We start from the raw sequence: 20467 nt of genomic DNA, 5'->3' as shown, positions 1-20467 counted from the left end.
GAGTGGTTTCAAGTACCTATTTCCTCTTCCCATGGAGAATTAAATCCTTAAATGCTCACTCGGTGGCGAAGGGGGTGGGGCTGATTATTTTTTGCCAAGTCATTGTAGACTACACAGAATCATTTGTACCTGTGATCAGGTGACTGACTTCTCAAGCACTTGAAGAAGAGATCCTTGAGGCCAGAGGTTCATTCAGTGCGCGCCATGGCTCAGAACATCAAGTCTTTCTACGATCTCAGCGCCGTGACCCTGGACGGGGAGAAGCTGGACTTCAATGTCCTCAGAGGAAGGGTGGTCCTGATCGAGAATGTCGCTTCTCTTTGAGGCACGACCACAAGGGATTTCTCCCAGCTCAACGAGCTCCAGACCCGCTACCAGCACCGCTTCGTCGTGCTGGGATTCCCTTGTAACCAGTTCGGCTTCCAGGTGAGTGGCGAGGCTCCCTGCCCGCGCCGCGCCCGCTCACCGGCCGCAACATTGCTGCTGCTGCCTTCCCCACACCGGCTTTCCGTTAGTCACAATATGACAAACTGGCTTTTTCCTATTTATTACACTTGTAAAATTCGTGACCACTTTTATAACTTTTTTTAATAACCATTGTGCCTTTGAGGATTTATTCAGTAACTTTCATTTCAGGGTAAGTTGAAGGATGAAATGCCGCCGGTGTTGACCGGCGTGAAAAGCCGTTTTTCCAGGGTTTTCGCGGCGTTTTCCGCTGGACTTACGGCGGACGATCGGGCGGATCTCTCCACCCACCCCAGCGAAAATTCACCCTCCCCAACACTTGATTAATTTAAGACTCAAAAGGCTTTACAAAATTCATTTCCACTTGGCGCGCTCTATTTTGATGTGAGGAAAGCCACTGAAGCGATTTGTGGTCGTTTTAGAGCCCCCGCGTCTCTGCCGGGTCGGTGTGAAGTCCCGGTGAGTCTGTGAACCCCGGAGAAGGTTAACGGCGGAGCCGGTGGGTGTGAGGGAAGCGCCCTGAGCTTTTATTCTCCACAGACCAAACATTCAACCGCCGAGAGTAACTGCGTCTCGCACCAGGCAGAGGAACCCTCCCCTCCCCATGGTTAAAGCGATGACTGCACTTCAGAGATTAAATTGTTCAAACAAGGCTATCTATTTATTTTTATTTTTTATTTATTTTATTTCTAGATTTTTATTTAGAAACTCCAGCAGGCTTTTCTTCCGCACCGTGGTCTCGACAGGCTTATGGCTGTTGTCAAGCGAAACTTCCTGTAAAAGAGCGATTTAATTGCAACATTTTTGGTTTTTTTTTAACTATGGAAAGATTTCTTCCTATTAACTTTTTTTTTTACAAGAGTCATTGGACAAATAATCAAACATTTGGACACACCTGTGTTTTTTGCGGTATTTTCTCTTCCTTGGTACTGGAGGTGTGGTCTGTGGATTAATGAACAAATAAATTGAGGTCAGAAATGTTTAAAACCGCAGAGGATTGTCACTGCATTTCTGCAGAAATTGTGCAAGTCATTTTTGGGAGAATACGCTGAGGTCCATTATCTCCCAGTTTTCCCTTTGGATCTGTCTATTGCTCCTCCATGATTTTTTTTTTCCCCCCTGTGTTAAAGGTGCTATTTACATGCAAGTTCTAGTTGATACTAGAATTTTACAGATTTTTTTAAAAAAAATAACATGAATGTATAAATCTTAATGCACTTTCAAATCATTATGTATCTTTCAATCCTTGGGAGATGAAATCTATAACTGACGAGGCTGTGGTCAGTTTAATTTGGCGAGGGCTTGGAATTTAGAGGTATCTTTTTTCATGTTTGTTCATTGACAGAGTAAAGCTTGATTTGAGATCTCTGCATATAGTTTTATTGGAATAATCAACGTGAATTTCCAAAATGGTTTTATGCTGCATTTTCTCCAATTTTTTTTTCAACCAATTAGGAAAACACTCACAATGAGGAGATACTTAATTGTCTGAAGTATGTCCGTCCTGGAGGTGGTTATCAACCCAATTTCACCATGCTCCAGAAGTGTGACGTCAATGGTGTTGGTACACACCCTGTCTTTGCCTTCCTGAAGGAGAAGTTGCCCGTTCCTGATGACGATCCGACGTCTTTAATGAAAGATCCCAAATTCATCACATGGAGCCCTGTCTGCCGATCGGACATCGCTTGGAATTTTGAGAAATTCCTCATCGGACCAGAAGGAGAACCTTTCAAACGCTACAGCAAAATGTTCCAAACCATCCAAGTGGAACCTGACATCCAAAGGCTACTGAAAATTGCCAAGTAGAGAATCCAAGTTATCAGAATAAGCAAGGGGGTGAGGTTATATATCTTTACGTATCATTTTTCACTAAGAGGAAAGCTGCATAATCCTTTTCTTTTGTTGACTCCTATGTATATAAACTATAAATCAAACACAGAATTTGCTTTTTTTTACACCTTTTGAGGTCTGCTATGATATCTCTGAACTCAATCATTTGATCTCTTTGCCTGTCTTCCTTTCTGCCGACAAGCTTGTTCATTATTGATTTACCTTGTCTTCTACTCTTTTCAACCTCCTATGGGTTTCAGCCTGCTATCAGCTTCTTGATGATTTTTAAAAATTCTGAAGGAATACTTGAACTGCATGTTGCAGATAGTTTCTTCTATCTCATTGGATCATCACTTTTCGGTAACACTTTTTTTTTCTCATCCATTCATCTGGAAATTCAAAAGGGTCTTTATCTGTCCTAAAGTTAATATAATCTGAGATTTAAGTTTGTATACATCAGGCATTTTTGCAGTCCTCCTGGATGCTTTCAGTAAAGCAGGAATACATCACCTGGAGATCAGAGAAACCAGGAAAGTTTGGCATGTTGAGCCATAACTGTAATTGTAAAGTGACACTACTCAATGTAAAACTGTAATTGTATTGTGCTACTAATTAGCCAACCGCCTGTGATATTTCTAAATTGTTTTGCAACAAACCCAAAAGGGGCTGAGGATTTGCTTTGCCTGAATTTATGGATTCTAGAAATAGTCATACTTCCTTGAAAGTATTTAAACAGTTCTTCCATTCCTCAGAACTTTACAGAATGAAGGTGTCCTCCTAAACCCAATAGGGATGGTACCTGAAAAATGCAGAAAGTTGCTGAATTGTCTGGATGTAACGGTTTGTAACTTTTTGGAAGTGTGGATTTTTGCGTACCAAAAATGACCAATAAAAATCTGAAAACAAACTTGTCCTTAGTATTGTTTTAATTTCACCAATTGCAGACCTACAAATTATTCCATTTTTAAAAATAATTGATTTAATTAAGTAGACGAAGAATAACCACTGAATCAGTCACTTATGCCAAGTAGTTCTGGGTGAACAGCCTTCATTCTCTCTTAGTTGTATTTAATAATTCTCATTTAACCCAAAAACTGCTTTTAAAGGAGAATTAAGTTCCTGGGTATGTAGCATGGTAGAATTCTTTCATTTCTGATTTAATTTCAGGTGATTTGTGGAGACTAATGATCTGATTGATTATTGCTAATTGAATTGCAAAGCCACAAATAAAATGGCTATACTTCCCTGTCTCATTTGCTAAATCAGTACATGCATCTCGTGTGGGCACACAAAAGATAACATTTGTATTTGACAACTTGCATTTGATGCACCAAACCTCATACGACACCGCCACAAGTAAGTCTAAGCTTATGTTGTAGAGACTTTGTACTGGACAAAGTGGCAAACAACTGACAATCACAGACATGCATCAATAGCTGAAGATATATACTCCAGAGAGAGGCTAAAGATGGAAATTATAATCCTATTATACTCTGGGTGAGGGAGGCAACATATCCTTTGATTCTTTAGAGGTGGGTAAGTGATGGTAAAACTAAATACTCAAAATAAATAATTGATACTATTTTCAAGCCATCATACCAAAAACATGTGCTGGAAACTTAAACACAATGTGCAACAGGTCCGTCAATAGAGAAAGAAAGGTTAATATTTTGAGTTTCATGCCCAAAGCATTGACCTCATTTTAATGAAATCTTGGAAACGATGTATAATATATCTATTTATAAAAAAACAAAAATATAAGTTGATACTCTAGTGGACTACTAAGGGAGTGCTGCACTACCGATATTTATCCTTCAATCAACATCACTAACAGATTATTTGGTCATTATCACATTGTTGTGTGCAAATTGGCTGCTGCATTTCTGACATTACAACAGTGACTACACTTCAAAAAGTACATTATTAGCTGTAAAGTGCTTTGAGGCATCTGGGAAAATAATTGCAAACTCGTAGCACCTGCCATTATTAGTGCGTAAAAAGCCCAACAATTTGTGGTGAGGAAGAAATACACCATGAGTTGCAAACCGTCACAAATTGCTGGATGATTTGCATCACTCTGCTGTTAGCCTTGCAAAAAAAATGTTGGATTTGCACCGTAAATACAAATGAAACCCGCTGCAGACGTTTACAACAAGTCATTCATTTCGTTAAGCGCCCTGTTAATGACATGATTTATGTTCCTGGTATGAAACTCCACCATGGAGGTTCAGAAAGGGAATAATTGAAACTGGAGTATCACACCCACAGGTTAGTAAATTATTTCTAGAGGTTTTTAAAATTTAAAACCTTTTTCGTTTCTATGTCGCTCTCAATCCAATCTACCTTTCACTCTTTCCAATTCTCTTTCTGTATCTAATTTGACTTAGTCACCCTATTGCTCTCTGTCGTTCCCTCTGTTTCTACATCCATGAAATGTAATTGGTTAAGGAGATAGGCCACTGGACTCGACGTTCAGGTTCCCAAATGCCTCATTGACCTCGCCGTGCTGTTGTCGGTTTGCACTTCCAGCAAACACAAAAATAATACGACCTGAAGGGTGAGGGAAAAATATCCAATTCACGGCACTCGCCACTCTAGTAATTTCTGGGCTATGAAGTTCAATTAAATAAATTAAGTTGCAATAAGGTGATGTCTCTCAAAGCTTTATCCTGCAAAATCAGGATCATTTGTAATAGGAGTTTGGATAATGCTGTCTAAAAAATATAGGATCAAAGATTACAAAAACTAGAGGTGGTCATAGGTGGTCCCTCAAACGAGGATGACTTGCTTCCAAATGAGTTCACAGATGTTTCAATGAACGACCCGATGTTCCAGTCCTGAACTCCAATTGGAGGATGCCTGTGCGTTGATTTTTTTTAACATGTGGTGACCGTTGCACATCAGCCACCACACGGGCTTGACAGAGCTAGGCCTTTATCCAGTGGCAAGGATTAACCAGGATGACTGGAGACCTGCTCTGCTGCACGGATCTAGTGTGCACACCATCTCACAGTGTGGGCTGGCCCGTGCTAACCCTGGGCTCTTGGCTCTTCTGGGCCCCGCACCCTCATTCGTCGCACCACCGCTGTGATTTCTAAAAAACTAGAGGATACACATTAAGTAACATCGGTAAATTAACAAGATAACAAACTCACAAGTTTTGTGAGGCAGATTGAGTTAATGATCTGCCACAAGTGACCTATTTTTCATACACAGTTAAACAGCATATGTATGCTCTTCATGCATCATGGACAAACTCAGTTTAAAAAAAAAAAGTACATATGAGTACAAAATGAATCCATAGTTGATAAGCTCACAAGCTACATCCAGTGCTTTATACTCTCCTGTATTAAAAAGGTAAATTTCATGACATTGGGTTAAACTGTTGGTATCTATGTCACACAGAGGGACTAAATTTTCCTTCGTGGCAGGGTTACTGCTGGATGTATGTCAGGACTGCATGTTCACCCACTGATGTGAACCCACTATGCTTCCATCCTCCTTTCCTAAGTCACCCTACAGTGGATGAGCACCCAGCTCTATTTTCACCCTCTGGTAAGTCGTCACTGGCGGGAAGGGGAAAAGGGCCTGGATGAAGGAAAACAATGGTGCTGCAATTTTAAGTGGCTACAGCAGCTTACAGCGATTTTATGTTTGAAAGAAATTGGCTCTACAAGGCACTGAGCCTCCACATTTGCAGATTGAGGTATTATTGGTTGAAATCCATCCTGAAAGGAGCTGTTGCATAGAGGTTGACTGCTATGGTGATTTTGACACTTTCAGTGCCACGTCTTTAGTGGCGTTGGGCTCCAAGTACAGAGCAGACAGGCTCCTGTATTGCTTTACAAAAGAAATGCAGTCTTTTAATGTGTTGTCATTACAGAGGAAGGAATAGCCCTTCCTACATCTACAAATATGGCAGTGTGGGTACATGTGACTGGGGTCGTCATGACCCTGATGGTGCTTGTTGAGTCTGTCCTTTCAGAGTTGCTCGTCTTTATCCTGTAATTCTTCATTTTCAAAGTACAGGAACAGAGAAATCCCTAAAAGACGCACTATTGTATTGTGTGCTTTTAGAAACATAGAAACATAGAAAATAGGTGCAGGAGTAGGTCATTCGGCCCTTCGGGCCTGCACCACCATTCAATAAGATCATGGCTGATCATTCACCTCAGTACCCCTTTCCTGCTTTCTCTCCATATCCCTTGATCCCCTTAGCCGTAAGGGCCATATCTAACTCCCCCTTGAATATATCCAATGAACTGGCATCAACAGCTCTCTGCGGCAGGGAATTCCACAGGTTAACAACTCTGAGTGAAGAAATTTCTCCTCATTTCAGTCCTAAATGGCCTACCCCTTATCCTAACACTTGTCCCCTGGTTCTACCTGCATCTAACCTGTCCCGTCCCTTGAATCTTGTCTGTTTCCATGAGATCCCCTCTCATCCTTCTAAACTCCAATGTATAAAGGCCCAGTTGATCCAGCCTCTCCTCATATGTCAGTACAGCCATCCCAGGAATCAGTCTGGTGAACCTTCGCTGCACTCCCTCAATTGCAAGAATGTCCTTCCTCAGATTAGGACATCAAAACTGAACATAATATTCCAGGTGTGGCCTCACCAAGGCTCTGTACAACTGCAGTAAGATCTCCCTGCTCCTATACTCAAATCCCCTAGCTATGAAGGCCAATATACCATTTGCCTTCCTCACCGCCTGCATTACCTGTATGTCTTCTTTCAATGACTGATGAACCATGACACCCAGGTATCGTTGCACCTCCCCTTTTGCTAATCTTCCGCCAGTCAGATAATATTCTGTCTTCACGTTTTTGCACCAAAGTGGATAACCTCACATTTATCCACATTATACTGCATCTGACATGCATTTGCCCACTCACCTAACCTGTCCAAGTCACCCTGCAGCCTCTTAGCGTTCCCCTCACAGCTCACACCGCCACCCAGTTTAGTGTCATCTGCAAACTTGGAGATATTACACTCAATTCCTTCATCTAAATCATTGATGTATATTGTAAAGAGCTGGGGTCCCAGCACTGAGCCCTGCGGCATTCCACTAGTCACTGCCTGCCATTCTGAAAAGGACCCGTTTATCCCGACTCTCTGCTTCTTGTCTGCCAACTAGTTCTCTATCCACGTCAGTATATTACCCCCAATACCATGTGCTTTGATTTTGCACACCAATCTCTTGTGTGGAACCTTGTCAAAAGCCTTTTGAAAGTCCAAATACACCACATCCACTGGTGCTCCCTTGTCCACTCTACCAGTTACATCCTCAAAAAAGTCCAGAAGATTTGTCAAGCATGATTTCCCCTTCATAAATCCATGCTGACTTGGACCGATCCTGTCACTATTTTCCAAATGCGCTGCTATTTCATCTTTAATAATTGATTCTAGCATTTTCCCCACTACTGATGTCAGGCTAACGGGTCTATAATTACCCGCTTTCTCGCTCCCTCCCTTTTTAAAAAGTGGTGTTACATTAGCTACCCTCCAGTTCATAGGAACTGATCCAGAGTCGATAGATTGTTGGAAAATGATCACCAATGCATCCACTATTTCTATGACCACTTCCTTAAGTACTCTGGGATGCAGACTATCAGGCCCCGGGGATTATCGGCCTTCAATCCCATCAATTTCCCGAACACAATTTCCCGCCGAATAAGGATATCCTTCAGTTCCTCCTTCTCACTAGACCCTCGGTCCCCTAGTACTTCCGGAAGGTTACTTGTGTCTTCCTTCGTGAAGACAGATCCAAAGTATTTGTTCAATTGGTCTGCTATTTCTTTCTTCCCCATTATAAATTCACCTGAATCTGACTGCAAGGGAGCTACGTTTGTCTTCACTAATCTTTTTCTCGTCACATATCTATCGAAGCTTTTGCAGTCAGTTCTTATGTTCCCAGCAAGTTCCTTCTCGTACTCTATTTTCCCCTCTTAATTAAACCCTTTCCTCCTCTGCTGAATTCTAAATTTCTCCCAGTCCTCAGGTTTTCTGCTTATTCTGGCCAATGTATATGCCTCTTCCTTGGATTTAACACTATCCTTAATTTCCCTTGTTAGCCACAGTTGAGCCACCTTCCCAGTTTTATTTTTACTCCAGACAGGGATGTACAATTGTTGAAGTTCATCCATGCGATCTTTAAATGTTAGGTTCAAAAAATTAAGCAACTTACCACTAGCAGTGATGCTGAAGCTATTCACAAGCTAGGAAGAGCAAGCCTCCCAAAAAGAAACATAAAGATTCTTCAGCAGCAAAGTTTGAGGTGGCCAAAGGTAGTGAGGGACAGAAATGGAATTGGATTCTTGGAATTTTTCACTCATGAAATGTTTCACAATCAGGTCAGGTTTACATGGAGTGGCCGCTTGTATAGCAGACAAGCAACTCACACAACTTTAGGACACAAGGCTCCCTGATGGGAAAATTGCAAAGATCATAGACAAAAGCAGAAATGATCAATAACTTAATGATTAATAGTAATCATTTCTATCACCTAGGTAAATTTTGCAGCTTACAATCGATTTAACGGAGATGACTCCTCCCCTTTCGTAGAATCATAGAAATTACAGCACAGAATGAGACCATTCAGCTCCTTGTGCTAGCTCTGTACCTTGAGCAAACTACTCTAATCCCATTTCTTCAAAATGTCTTTTAAGGTGGGCACTGAAGGAAAAAGTCTGTTTTAAACATCCCTAACAACAAGAACTTCAATGATGGCTAAACCATATTAACCAATGCAAGCTGAGAAGCAGGAATATAAAGGAATATTGACAGACATTATCTGTCAAAGGCAGTTGCTTAGCCAAAGACAAAGTCTTATAAGAACATAAGAAATAGGAACAGGAGTAGGCCATACGGCCCCTCGAGCCTGCTCTACCATTCAATAAGATCATGGCTGATCTGATCATGGACTCAGTTCCTTGCCCGCTCCCCATAACTCCTTATCCCCTTATTGTTTATGTTGCTATGGAAGCAGAGAAAGCATAGTTTTGAGATAAGAAACCACTGAACAGCAGTCACAAATAACAGACATTATGAGATAACCCCACTAAACTATGAACCAATCATGAACAATAAGTGATATAGGTACGCCTGAAGGAAACAATCGTCGAGGTGTGCATGTAAAGCTCAGAAAGATAGTGTGGACACAAAGGATATAAGAACATCCTAATACAAAGCTTATGTACAGCAGTCAGCTGGGACAGACTGATCCAAGTCTAACAGAAAGAAGACATCGAAAGATTCAACAGATTGGGATGATTGACTTCCAACTGGTGCACTTGAAGAATCCAGGATAAGTCTTGATGCGTTTCTTATTTAATCTGTGTATTAGTGGTTAAATAAAGATAATATCTATGTCCATGTAATTCTGTTAAGGTGGATTCAAGTCCACGAACCCCACTCTAATACCCACTATAGGAGGTGTGAGAGGACAATTCCTCCAGCACTTATGTAGATGACAGTTTTATGAATTTCTACCATTCCTCATGCAAATACATAGATAACCATCCCAGAAATCAAAGAAGACATTTTAAAATTGTTACAATACATAAGAACATAAGAATTAGGAGCAGGAGTAGGCCATATGGCCCTTTGGGCCTGCTACCCCATTCAATTACATCAAGGCTGATCTTCGACCTCAACTCCACTTTCCCGCCTGATCCCCATAGCTCTTGATTCCTCTAGAGTTCAAAAATCTATCTATCTTAGCCTTAACTATACTCAATCACTCAGCATCCACATTGGGAAAAAAAAAGGAATACTATTTGAATGGGGAGAAATTACAACATGCTGCGGTGCAGAGGGACCTGGGGGTCCTTGTGCATGAAACTCTTTTTGGAGTTTATCTGCAAAACATTAAACCGTGCCACCCGACCTGGGTGACACACCAGACATTTACAAGGCCCTCTTTTTTTTCCCCCTTTTTTTGGTTTTTCTTTTGGGTTTTTCTTTTTTGGGGTTTTTTTTTGGGCACTAAAATCACAATGTTCCCCAGTGCCCCCTATAAAAGGGAAGGGGGACACTAAAAGCACCGGCAATTAAAACAAATTAAACTTAAAAACGTAAAATCAAATTAAAATTTGGTTGCCAGGCGTGATGATGCACTCCAGTCCCTCCGGTGCCCACCTCTCGCGGAAGGCCGCGAGCGTACCGGTGGACACCGCGTGCTCCATCTCCAAGGACACCCTGGACCGGATGTAAGAGCGGAAGAGAGGCAGGCAGTCAGGTTGAACGACCCCCTCGACCGCCCGCTGCCTGGACCGGCTGATGGCACCCTTGGCCGTGCCCAGGAGCAGTCCTACGAGGAGGCCTTTGGACCTACCCGCTCCCCTCCGCACAGGGTGCCCAAAGATCAGGAGAGTGGGACTGAAGTGCAGCCAGAATTTCAGGAGCAGCCCCTTCAAATAATGGAACAGGGGCTGCAACCTTGTGCACTCAATAAAAACATGGAACACGGACTCCTCCAGACCGCAGAAATTGCAGGTCCCAAAAAGTTAGTTTGCAGGTGCAGCAGGTAATCAGGAAGGCGAATGGAATGTTGGCCTTCATTGTGAGAGAGATGGAGTACAAAAGCAGGGAGGTCCTTCTGCAACTGTATAGGGTATTGGTGAGGCCACACCTGGAGTACTGCGTGCAGTTTTGGTCGCCTTACTTAAGGATGCCTTTGGAGGGGGTACAGAGACGATTCACTAGGCTGATTCCGAAGATGAGGGGGTTACCTTATGATGATAGATTGAGTAGACTGGGTCTTTACTCGTTGGAGTTCAGAAGGATGAGGGGTGATCTTATAGAAACATTTAAAATAATGAAAGGGATAGACAAGATAGAGGCAGAGAGGTTGTTTCCACTGGTCGGGGAGACTAGAACTAGGGGGCACAGCCTCAAAATACGGGGGAGCCAATTTAAAACCGAGTTGAGAAGGAATTTCTTCTCCCAGAGGGTTGTGAATCTGTGGAATTCTCTGCCCAAGGAAGCAATTGAGGCTAGCTCATTGAATGTATTCAAGTCACAAATAGATAGATTTTTAACTAATAAGGGAATTAAGGGTTATGGGGAGCGGGCAGGTAAGTGGAGCTGAGTCCACGGCCAGATCAGCCATGATCTTGTTGAATGGCGGAGCAGGCTCGAGGGGCTAGATGGCCTACTCCTGTTCCTAATTCTTATGTTCTTATGTTCACAGCTCTCTGGGGTAGAGGATTCCAAAGATTCACAAACCTCTGAGTGAAGAAATTCTTCCTCATCTCAGTCTGAAGTTATCCTAAGACTGTGCCCTCTAATTCTAGATTCTCCAGCTAGGGGAAACAACCCCTCAGCATCCACCCTGCCAATCCCCTTAGAATATGATATGTTTCAATGAGATCACTTCTCATCCTTCTAAACACCAGAGAGTATTAGCCCAATCTACTCAATACAGGCTGTAAAAAGCTTTGCACACAATACTACTCACTTATCATCCCAATCTTTGTTGAGTTATACTGGCTCCCCATCCCTGAGGCTTAAATTTCAAAATTGTTATCTTCAAATTCCTCCACAGCCTTACCTCATCTTACCTTAACAACCTCCTCTACTCTTACATCCCTACCTGCATCCTCCACTTGTCCAGTACTGACCTACTACATGTTCCTCCTCCCTCAACTCTCCTATCAGCGGCAGAGCCGTCAGGCATCTTGTCTCCACACATTCCTCCTTACCTTCAAAATTTCTTCAAGACCAAATTTTATTGCAGTGCCTTTAACCACCTCCCCTAGCTCTCTTCCTGCTCCTGCTTAGGTCTGTTCCCAACTATGAAGCACCTCAGCACAGTTTGTCACATTAACGACACTGGGGCTGAAATTCAGCTCCCCAAAAAGGCCTCTTGCCACAAGAAAGCGGCGGCCAGGTGGCGGAGTCCAGCAGCCGCCCCAGTGAAATTTAGCTCGGGGATTTTTCTGGCTGTCCCCACTTATGCCCCACTTCTGCCGACTGTCCCTAAGTGCGACATCAAGGGGTGCGACGCCGATCTCCCGCACCTTCAGCAAAATTTAGGTCAAAAAATCTTCAACCCGCCATGCAGTATCCTCGGCAGCTTTTTCTGTAGATGCACCTTGCTTTCAGTCTGTGAGCCTTTGCCAGAATGGCGGCCCTTCAAGGGGAGGGTGCACTGCCACGGCCGCTATGTCGGGCCGACAATTATACCCGCGGGTTCAGCCGGACCGCCAACAGGCAACCTAGCACCCCCTCTTGGGTGCCAGACCGCTGGCCCAGCCGAAACCCTCACTGGTGGCCCAGTGGACCAAAGTTTCAAAATGTCGAAGGCTCTCCCCTTTAACTGATGGGGAGAGTGTGGTGACGCACACGCGTCATGATGTAATCTCTGCTCCGCTACTGACTGACAACGGCGGGGACTCCGTCCCACCTCCACTTCCGCCCCTCTAGGGTACTTACCATACCACTTCTGCCCCCATTATGACCGACTTACAGTCCACTTAAAAAAAATGACAAAGAGCTGAATTTACCGAAAGAGGCGACCTCATCCGACATGGCGGAAAAAATACTTCAGGAGCGGAAGGTGCGACCCGTTTCGGGCGGACGTAAATTTTGTCCCCACTGTCTTACTATAATTGTTGTTTTAGTTCCCTGATAAAAAATATATATGTCGAACATAGAGATTCTTGCAACCCAACACAAGGTGGACCTAAGATCTGTCACACACAACTACAATATCTTTTGTTGGTGTTGGTGAAATTATTCATAGGTAATGTATACCAACCCATTAATTCCCCTGTAATAAATAATTCATTCCCTTATTATACCTGGCTCTGCTATGTGGTCATATTATGCTGTAGTGATGATATTACAATAACTGGTAGGTGGTCCAAGGCTTGGTTGGGGGCAGGCATTGGGAGGGTCAGTGGCCCATTGGAGTTCCGAGTGGAAGGTCACAGCCATGATGCTCACCAGTCAGAAGAGGCCAGGTCACCAGTGGGGAAGTAGAGACCCACTCATCTCTGAAGGAGGAGGAAAGGCCAACCGCCGTCGTAGAAGAGGAGGAGGCCCAAATGCAGTCGTGGAGGAGAGGCACAGCTGCCGCCACTGGAGAGGCCTGGTCACCACTGGGGAGGGCCTGTTTCGGATCCCCTCAAAAGTTCATCAACAACCTCCACCTGCTCCACGACATGCAGGCCGTGATCCTTACCAACAGATGTATTACAGACCCAATCCACGTCCGGACTGGGGTCAACCAGGGCTACGTCATCGCCCCAACTCTCTTCTCAATCTTCCTCGCTGCCATGCTCCAACTCACAGTCAACAATCTCCCCGCTGGAGTGGAACTAAACTACAGAACCAGTGGGAACCTGTTCAACCTTTGCCGTTCCAGGCCAGGTCCAAGACTACCCCAACCTCTGTCTTCGAGCTACAGTACGCGGACGGCGCCTGCATCTGCGCACATACAGAGGCTGAACTCCAGGACATAGTCGACGTATTTACTGAGGCGTACAAAAGTATGGGCCTTACGCTAAACATCCATAAGACAAAGGTCCTCCACCAGCCTGTCTTTGCCGCACAGTACTGTCCCCCAGTCATCAAGATCTACGGCGCGGCCCTAGACAACATGGACCATTTCTCATACCTCGGGAGCCTCTTATCAACAAGAGCTTACATTGATGACGAGTTTCAACACCGCCTCCAGTGTGCCAGTGAGGAAAATAGTGTTCGAAGATTAGGCCCTCAAATCTGCCACCAAGCTCATGGTCTACAGGGCTGTAGTAATACCCGCTCTCCTGTATGGCTCAGAGACATGGACCATGTACTGTAGGCACCTCAAGTCACTGGAGAAATACCACCAACGATGTCTCCGTAAGATCCTACAAATCCCCTGGGAGGGCAAATGCACCAACATTAGCGTCCTTGATCAGGCGAACATCCCCAGCATTGAAGCACTGACCACACTTGATCAGCTCTGCTGGGCGGGCCACATTGTCCGCATGCCAGACAAGAGACTCCCAAAGCAAGCGCTCTATTCGGAACTCTTTCACAGCAAACGAGCCAAAGGTGGGCAGAGGAAACGTTACAAGCCTCCCTGATAAAGTGCAACATCCTCACTGACACCTGGGAATCCCTGGCCAAAGACTGCCCTAAGTGGAGGAAGTGCATCCGGGAGGGCGCTGAGCACCTCCAGTCTCATCACTGAGAGCATGCAGAAATCAAGCGTAGGCAGCGGCAAACCTGTCCCACCCTCCCTTACCCTCAACGACTATCTGTCCCACCTGTGACAAGGACTGTGGTTCTCGTATTGGACTATTCAGCCACCTAAGGACTCATTTTAAGAGTGGAAGCAGGTCTTCCTCGATTCCGAGGGACTGCCTAAGATGATGGTGATGACAATAACTGCTCACAAGTCTTTGGATCAAAGTATTATAAACACTTCTCCTCCCTTCACCCTCAAATTATATGCCACTATTGATGGCAAGTGTGGAATGCCCTGTTCCCAATGCTCCTTTGGAAGTGAACTGCAAGAAGACACATAAAACAGTATAACTGCCATTTCTTCAACTCCTCCTGTCCCCCTCCCCCCCCCCCCCGTCACCGCCCCCTCAACCCGTTTTCAATGGTGAAGTGGCATATTTTGGCGAAGCACAGTTAGTAACTGAAGATACAATGTAAACAGCAACAATTTGAATTTAAATACCTTAAATTTAAATAAATGTCCCAAGGTGCTTCACAGCGTAATCAAGAAAAATTTGGATGACAAGCCAAAGAAGAAGATATTAATGGGGGTGATCAAAAGCTTGATCAAAGACATGAGATTTAAGGAGGGCCTTATAAGAAATGAGGGAGGTGGAGAGGCCGAGGGGTTTAGAGAAATAATTCCAGAGCATGGAACATAGGCCACTGAAGGTTGACCAATTTAGGTGTGAAGTAGATGAAAAAGGGGACCACCCAAAATAAGCCAAAATAAATAAAACCTCAGATAAGTAAAAAGTAAAACAAAATACCTGAGGGAAATAAAAGGGGGCACCAGGTAGAACCTAAGTCAAAAGGGAGAAGCCGTGATTAATAAAAGTTAAACTAGAAAGGAGCAACAGGAGAAACCTAGTAAGAAAAAATAATTATTAAGGCCTCAAATTAAAATGAACATGAGGTGTATTTGCTGTGGGATGTTCACACAGGAGAGTGACAGATACAAGCAAGGAGTGATGAGGTCTGTTAATCAGTCAGCTTAAAAAACGTTTCTACCTTAGAGAGCAAGGCACAGGACCATTTTTTATTCATTCTTGGTGTCATGTATCCTACATGGTTACTGCTTGCACTATTACAAGGCGTGCCACCAGGGGGCACCTCAGTGGGAGACTTGTAGGTTACCTGTACAGGTGTGCCAGGCCTGGTCCTCACTCTGGAGTTACTAAGGTCACTACAGTTCAAGTACAACACATTGCCTCATGGAGTCATTATCAGAGCATCTAAAGACATAACACTTGGGATATGGGCATTGCTGGCAAGGATGATTTATTGCCCATCCCTAGTTGCCCTTGAGAAAGTGGTGGTAGTGAGCCTTCTTCTTGAACATTACAGTCTGTGTGGTGAAGGTGCTCCCACAGCAATATTAGGTAGAGAACATCTATCGCTGAGGCCTACAAAAGGCCCATCAGTCCGGTGAGCAGCAGCATCGAGATGAGAGGTGGAGCGGGAAATCGCTGAGGCCTACAAGAGACCCGTCAGTCCAGGGGTGCAGCAGCGTCGAGTTGGGAGGCGGAGCGGGAGATCGCTGAGGCCTACAAAAGGCCCGTCAGTCCGGTGAGCAGCAGCATCGAGACGAGAGGCGGAGCGGGAGGTCGCTGAGACCTACAAGAGGCCTGTCAGTCCAGGGGTGCAGCAGCGTCGAGTTGGGAGGCGGAGCGGGAGATCGCTGAGGCCTACAAAAGGCCCGGCAGTCCGGGGAGCAGCAGCGTCGAGTCGGGAGGCGGAGCGGGAGATCGCTGAGTCCTACAAAAGGCCCGGCAGTCCGAGAGAGCAGCAGTGTCGAGTCAGGAGGTGGAGCGGGAGATCGCTGAGGCCTACAAAAGGCCCGTCAGTCCGGGCAACAGCCGCGTCGCGTGGGGAGGCGGAACGGGAGATCGCTGAGGCCTACAAAAGGCCCGTCAGTCCGGGGAACAGCCGTGTCGAGTGGGGAGGCGGAGCGGGAGATCGCTGAGGCCTACAAAAGGCCTGTCAGTCCGGGGAACAGCCGCGTCGAGTCGGTAGGCGGAGCGGGAGATCGCTGAGGCCTACAAAAGGCCCGTCAGTCCGGGGAGCAACAGCGTTGAGTCGGGAGGTGGAGCGAGAAATCGCTGAAGCCTACAAGAGGCCAGCTGGTGCAGCTGCAGCAGGGAGAGAAGGCAAAAAAGAAGTAGAAAGAAATCGAAGGGTGACGTCACAGCCAAGGGGGTAAGTAATTGGCTGGTGATTGGTGAGTAGTTTTTCCTTTTCTTTCTCAGTAAGTAACCTTTTAGCATTGTGCCAAATTAAGCTAATTGAAGGCTTAAGTCATGGCAGGAGAGCTCGGACACGTGTCATGCTTCTCCTGTGCCATGTGAGACGTCAGGGACGCTTCCAGTATCCCTGACGACTACATGTGCAGGAAGTGTGTCCCGCTGCAGCACCTGACAGACCGCATTGCGGCACTGGAGCTGCGGGTGGATTTACTCTGGAGCATGTGCGATGCTGAGGATGTCGTGAATAGCACGTTTAGTGAGTTGGTCTTTCCGCAGGTAAAGGTTACACAGCCAGATAGGGGATGGGTGACCAACAGGAAGAGCAGCGGAAGGAAGGTAATGCAGGGATCCCCTGCGGTCATCTCCCTGCAAATCAGATACACTGCTTTTGGTACTGTTGAGGAGGATAACTCATGAGGGGAGAGCAGCAGCAGCCAAATTCATGGCACCGTGGGTGGCCCTGCTGCACAGGAGGGCAGGATAAAGAGTGGGAGAGCTATAGTGGTAGGGGATTCTATTGTAAGGGGAATAGATAGCTGTGTCTGCGGCTGCAACTGAGACTCCAGGATGGCATGTTGTCTCCCTGGTGCAAGGATCAAGGATGTCCCGGAGCTGGTGCAGGGCATTTTGAAAGGGGAGGGTGAACAGCCAGTTGTCGTGGTGCATATAGATACCAACGATATAGGTAAAAAACGGGATGAGGTCCTACAAGACGAATTTAGGGAGCTAGAAGCTAAATTAAAAAGTAGGACCTCAAAAGTAGTAATCTCAGGATTGCTACCAGTGCCACGTGCTAGTCAGAGTAGGAATCGCAAGATAGCGCAGATGAATACATGACTTGAGGAGTGGTGCAGAAGGGAGGGATTCAAATTCCTGGGACATTGGAACCGGTTTTGGGGGAGGTGGGACCAGTACAAACCGGACGGTCTGCACCTGGGCAGGACTGGAACCAATGTCCTAGGGGGAGTGTTTGCTAGTGCTGTTGGGGAGGAGTTAAACTAATATGGCAGGGGGATGGGAACCTATGCAGGGAGACAGAGGGAAGTAGAATGGGGGCAGAAGCAAAAGATAGAAAGAAGAAAAGTAAAAGTGGAGGGCAGAGAAACCCAAGACAAAAAGCAAAAAGTGCCACATTACGGCAAAATTTTAAAGTGTGTTAAAAAGACAAGCCTGAAGTCTCTGTGCCTCAATGCGAGTAGTATTCGGAATAAGATGGACGAATTAACTGCGCAGATAGCAGTTAACGGGTATGATGTGATTGGCATCACGGAGACATGGCTCCAGGGTGACCAAGGCTGGGAACTCAATATCCAGGGGTATTCAGCATTTAGGAAGGATAGACAGAAAGGAAAAGGAGGTGGGGTGGCATTGCTGGTTAAAGAGGAAATTAATGCAATAGTAAGGAAGGACATTAGCCTGCATAATGTGGAATCAGTATGGGTGGAGCTACGGAATACCAAAGGGCAGAAAACGCTAGTGGGAGTTGTGTACAGACCATCAAACAGTAATAGTGAGGTTGGGGACAACATCAAACAAAAATTAGGGATGCGTGCAATAAAGGTACAGCAGTTATCATGTGCGACTTTAATCTACATATTGATTGGGCTAACCAAACGGATTGCAATGCGGTGTAGGAGGATTTCCTGGAGTGTATTAGGGATGATTTTCCAGAACAATTTGTCGAGGAACCAACTCGAGGGCTGGCCATCCTAGACTGGATGATGTGTAATGAGAAAGGGCTAATTAGCAATCTTGTTGTGCGAGGCCCCTTGGGGAAGAGTGACCATAATATGGTAGAATTCTTTATTAAGATGGAGAGCGACACAGTTAATTCAGAGACTAGGGCCCTGAACTTAAGGAAAGATAACTTCGATGGTATGAGACGTGAATTGGCTAGAATAGACTGGCGAGCGATACTTAAAGGGTTGACAGTGGATAGGCAATGGCAAACATTTAAAAATCACATGGATGAACTTCAACAATTGTACATCCCTGTCTGGAGTAAAAATAAAGCGGGGAAGGTGGCTCAACCGTGGCTAACAAGGGAAATTAAGGATATTGTTAAATCCAATGAATAGGCATATAAATTGGCCAGAAAAAGCAGCAAATCTGAGGACTGGGAGAATTTTATAATACAGCAGAGGAGGACAAAGGGTTTAATTTGGAGGGGGAAAATAGAGTATGAGAGGAAGCTTGCTGGGAACATAAAAACTGACTGCAAAAGCTTCTATAGATATGTGAAGAGAAAAAGATTAGTGAAAACAAACGTAGATCCCTTGCAGTCAGATTCAGGTGAATTTATAATGGGGAACAAAGAAATGGCGGACCAGTTAAACAAATACTTTGGTTCTGTCTTCACGAAGGAAGATGCAAATAACCTTCTGGAAATACTAGGGGACTGAGGGTCTAGTGAGAAGGAGGAACTGAAGGATATCCTTATTAGGAGAGAAATTGTGTTAGGGAAATTGATGGGATTGAGGGCTGATAAATCCCCGAGGCCTGATGGTCTGCATCCCAGAGTACTTAAGGAAGTGGCCCTAGAAATAGTGGATGCATTGGTGATCATTTTCCAACAGTCTATCGACTCTGGATCAGTTCCTATGGACTGGAGGGTAGCTAATGTAACACCACTTTTTAGGAAAGGAGGGAGAGAGAAAACGGGTAATTATAGACCGGTTAGCCTGACATCGATAGTGGGGAAAATGTTGGAATCAACTATTAAAGATGGAATAGCAGCACATTTGGAAAGCAGTGACGGGATCGGTCCAAGTCAGCATGGATTTATGAAAGGGAAATCCTGCTTGACTAATCTTCTAGAATTTTTTGAGGATGTAACTGGTACAGTGGACAAGGGAGAACCAGTGGATGTGGTGTATTTGGACTTTCAAAAGGCTTTTGACAAGGTCCCACGCAAGAGATTGGTGTGCAAAATTAAAGCACATGGTATTGGGGGTAGTGTACTGACGTGGATAGAGAACTGGTTGGCAGACAGGAAGCAAAGAGTCGGGATAAATGGGTCCTTTTCAGAATGGCAGGCAGTGAGTAGTGGGGTGCCGCAGGGCTCAGTGCTGGGACCTCAGCTATTTACAATATACATTAATGATTTGGATGAGGGAATTGAGTGTAATATCTCCAAATTTGCAGATGATACTAAGCTGGGTGGTGGTGTGAGCTGTGAGGAGGACGCTAAAAGGCTGCAGGGTGACTTGGACAGGTTAGGTGAGTGGGCAAACACGTGGCAGATGCAGTATAATGTGGATAAATGTGAGGTTATCCACTTTGGTGGCAAAAACAGGAAGGCAGAATATTATCTGAATGGCGGCAGATTAGGAAAAGAGGAGGTGCAACGAGACCTGGGTGTCATGGTGCATCAGTCATTGAAACTTGGTATGCAGGTACAGCAGGCGGTGAAGAAGGCAAATGGTTTGTTGGCCTTCATAGCTCGGGATTTTGAGTATAGTAGCAGGGAGGTCTTTTATTGCAGTTGTACAGGGCCTTAGTGAGGCCTCACCTGGAATATTGTGTTCAGTTTTGGTCTCCTAATCTGAGGAAGGACATTCTTGCTATTGAGGGAGTGCAGCGAAGGTTCACCAGACTGATTCCCGGGATGGCAGGACTGACATATGAGGAGAGACTGGAACAACTGGGCCTGTATTCACTGGAGTTTAGAAGGATGAGAGGGGATCTCATAGAAACATATAAAATT

At 45.0% G+C, this 20467-nt stretch overlaps 1 protein-coding gene and 1 long non-coding RNA gene across 2 annotated transcripts; one reads left to right on the top strand and one right to left on the bottom strand.

Moving 5' to 3' along the window:
* Positions 1-145: 145 nt before the first annotated feature.
* On the top strand, positions 146-3202 carry LOC139263205 (glutathione peroxidase 2-like). Its single transcript, XM_070878937.1, has 2 exons — positions 146-426; positions 1921-3202. Exons 1-2 carry the CDS (start codon positions 205-207, stop codon positions 2269-2271), a joined length of 573 nt encoding a protein of 190 aa, XP_070735038.1. The 5' UTR covers positions 146-204; the 3' UTR covers positions 2272-3202.
* Positions 1137-12660, bottom strand: LOC139263207 (uncharacterized). The gene is made up of 3 exons (XR_011593065.1): positions 12001-12660; positions 1361-1407; positions 1137-1239 (listed from the first exon to the last, which is right to left on the bottom strand). It is a non-coding gene; the product is annotated as an uncharacterized lncRNA (long non-coding RNA).
* Between the last annotated feature and the right edge of the window lie 7807 nt (positions 12661-20467).

The sequence above is a fragment of the Pristiophorus japonicus genome, chromosome 4 (genome assembly GCF_044704955.1).
Source record: "Pristiophorus japonicus isolate sPriJap1 chromosome 4, sPriJap1.hap1, whole genome shotgun sequence".
In the NCBI taxonomy this organism is placed as follows: Eukaryota; Metazoa; Chordata; class Chondrichthyes; family Pristiophoridae; genus Pristiophorus; species Pristiophorus japonicus.
The sequence above is the reverse complement of the archived record's forward strand: the minus strand, read 5'-3'. Positions and strand labels throughout refer to the sequence as shown.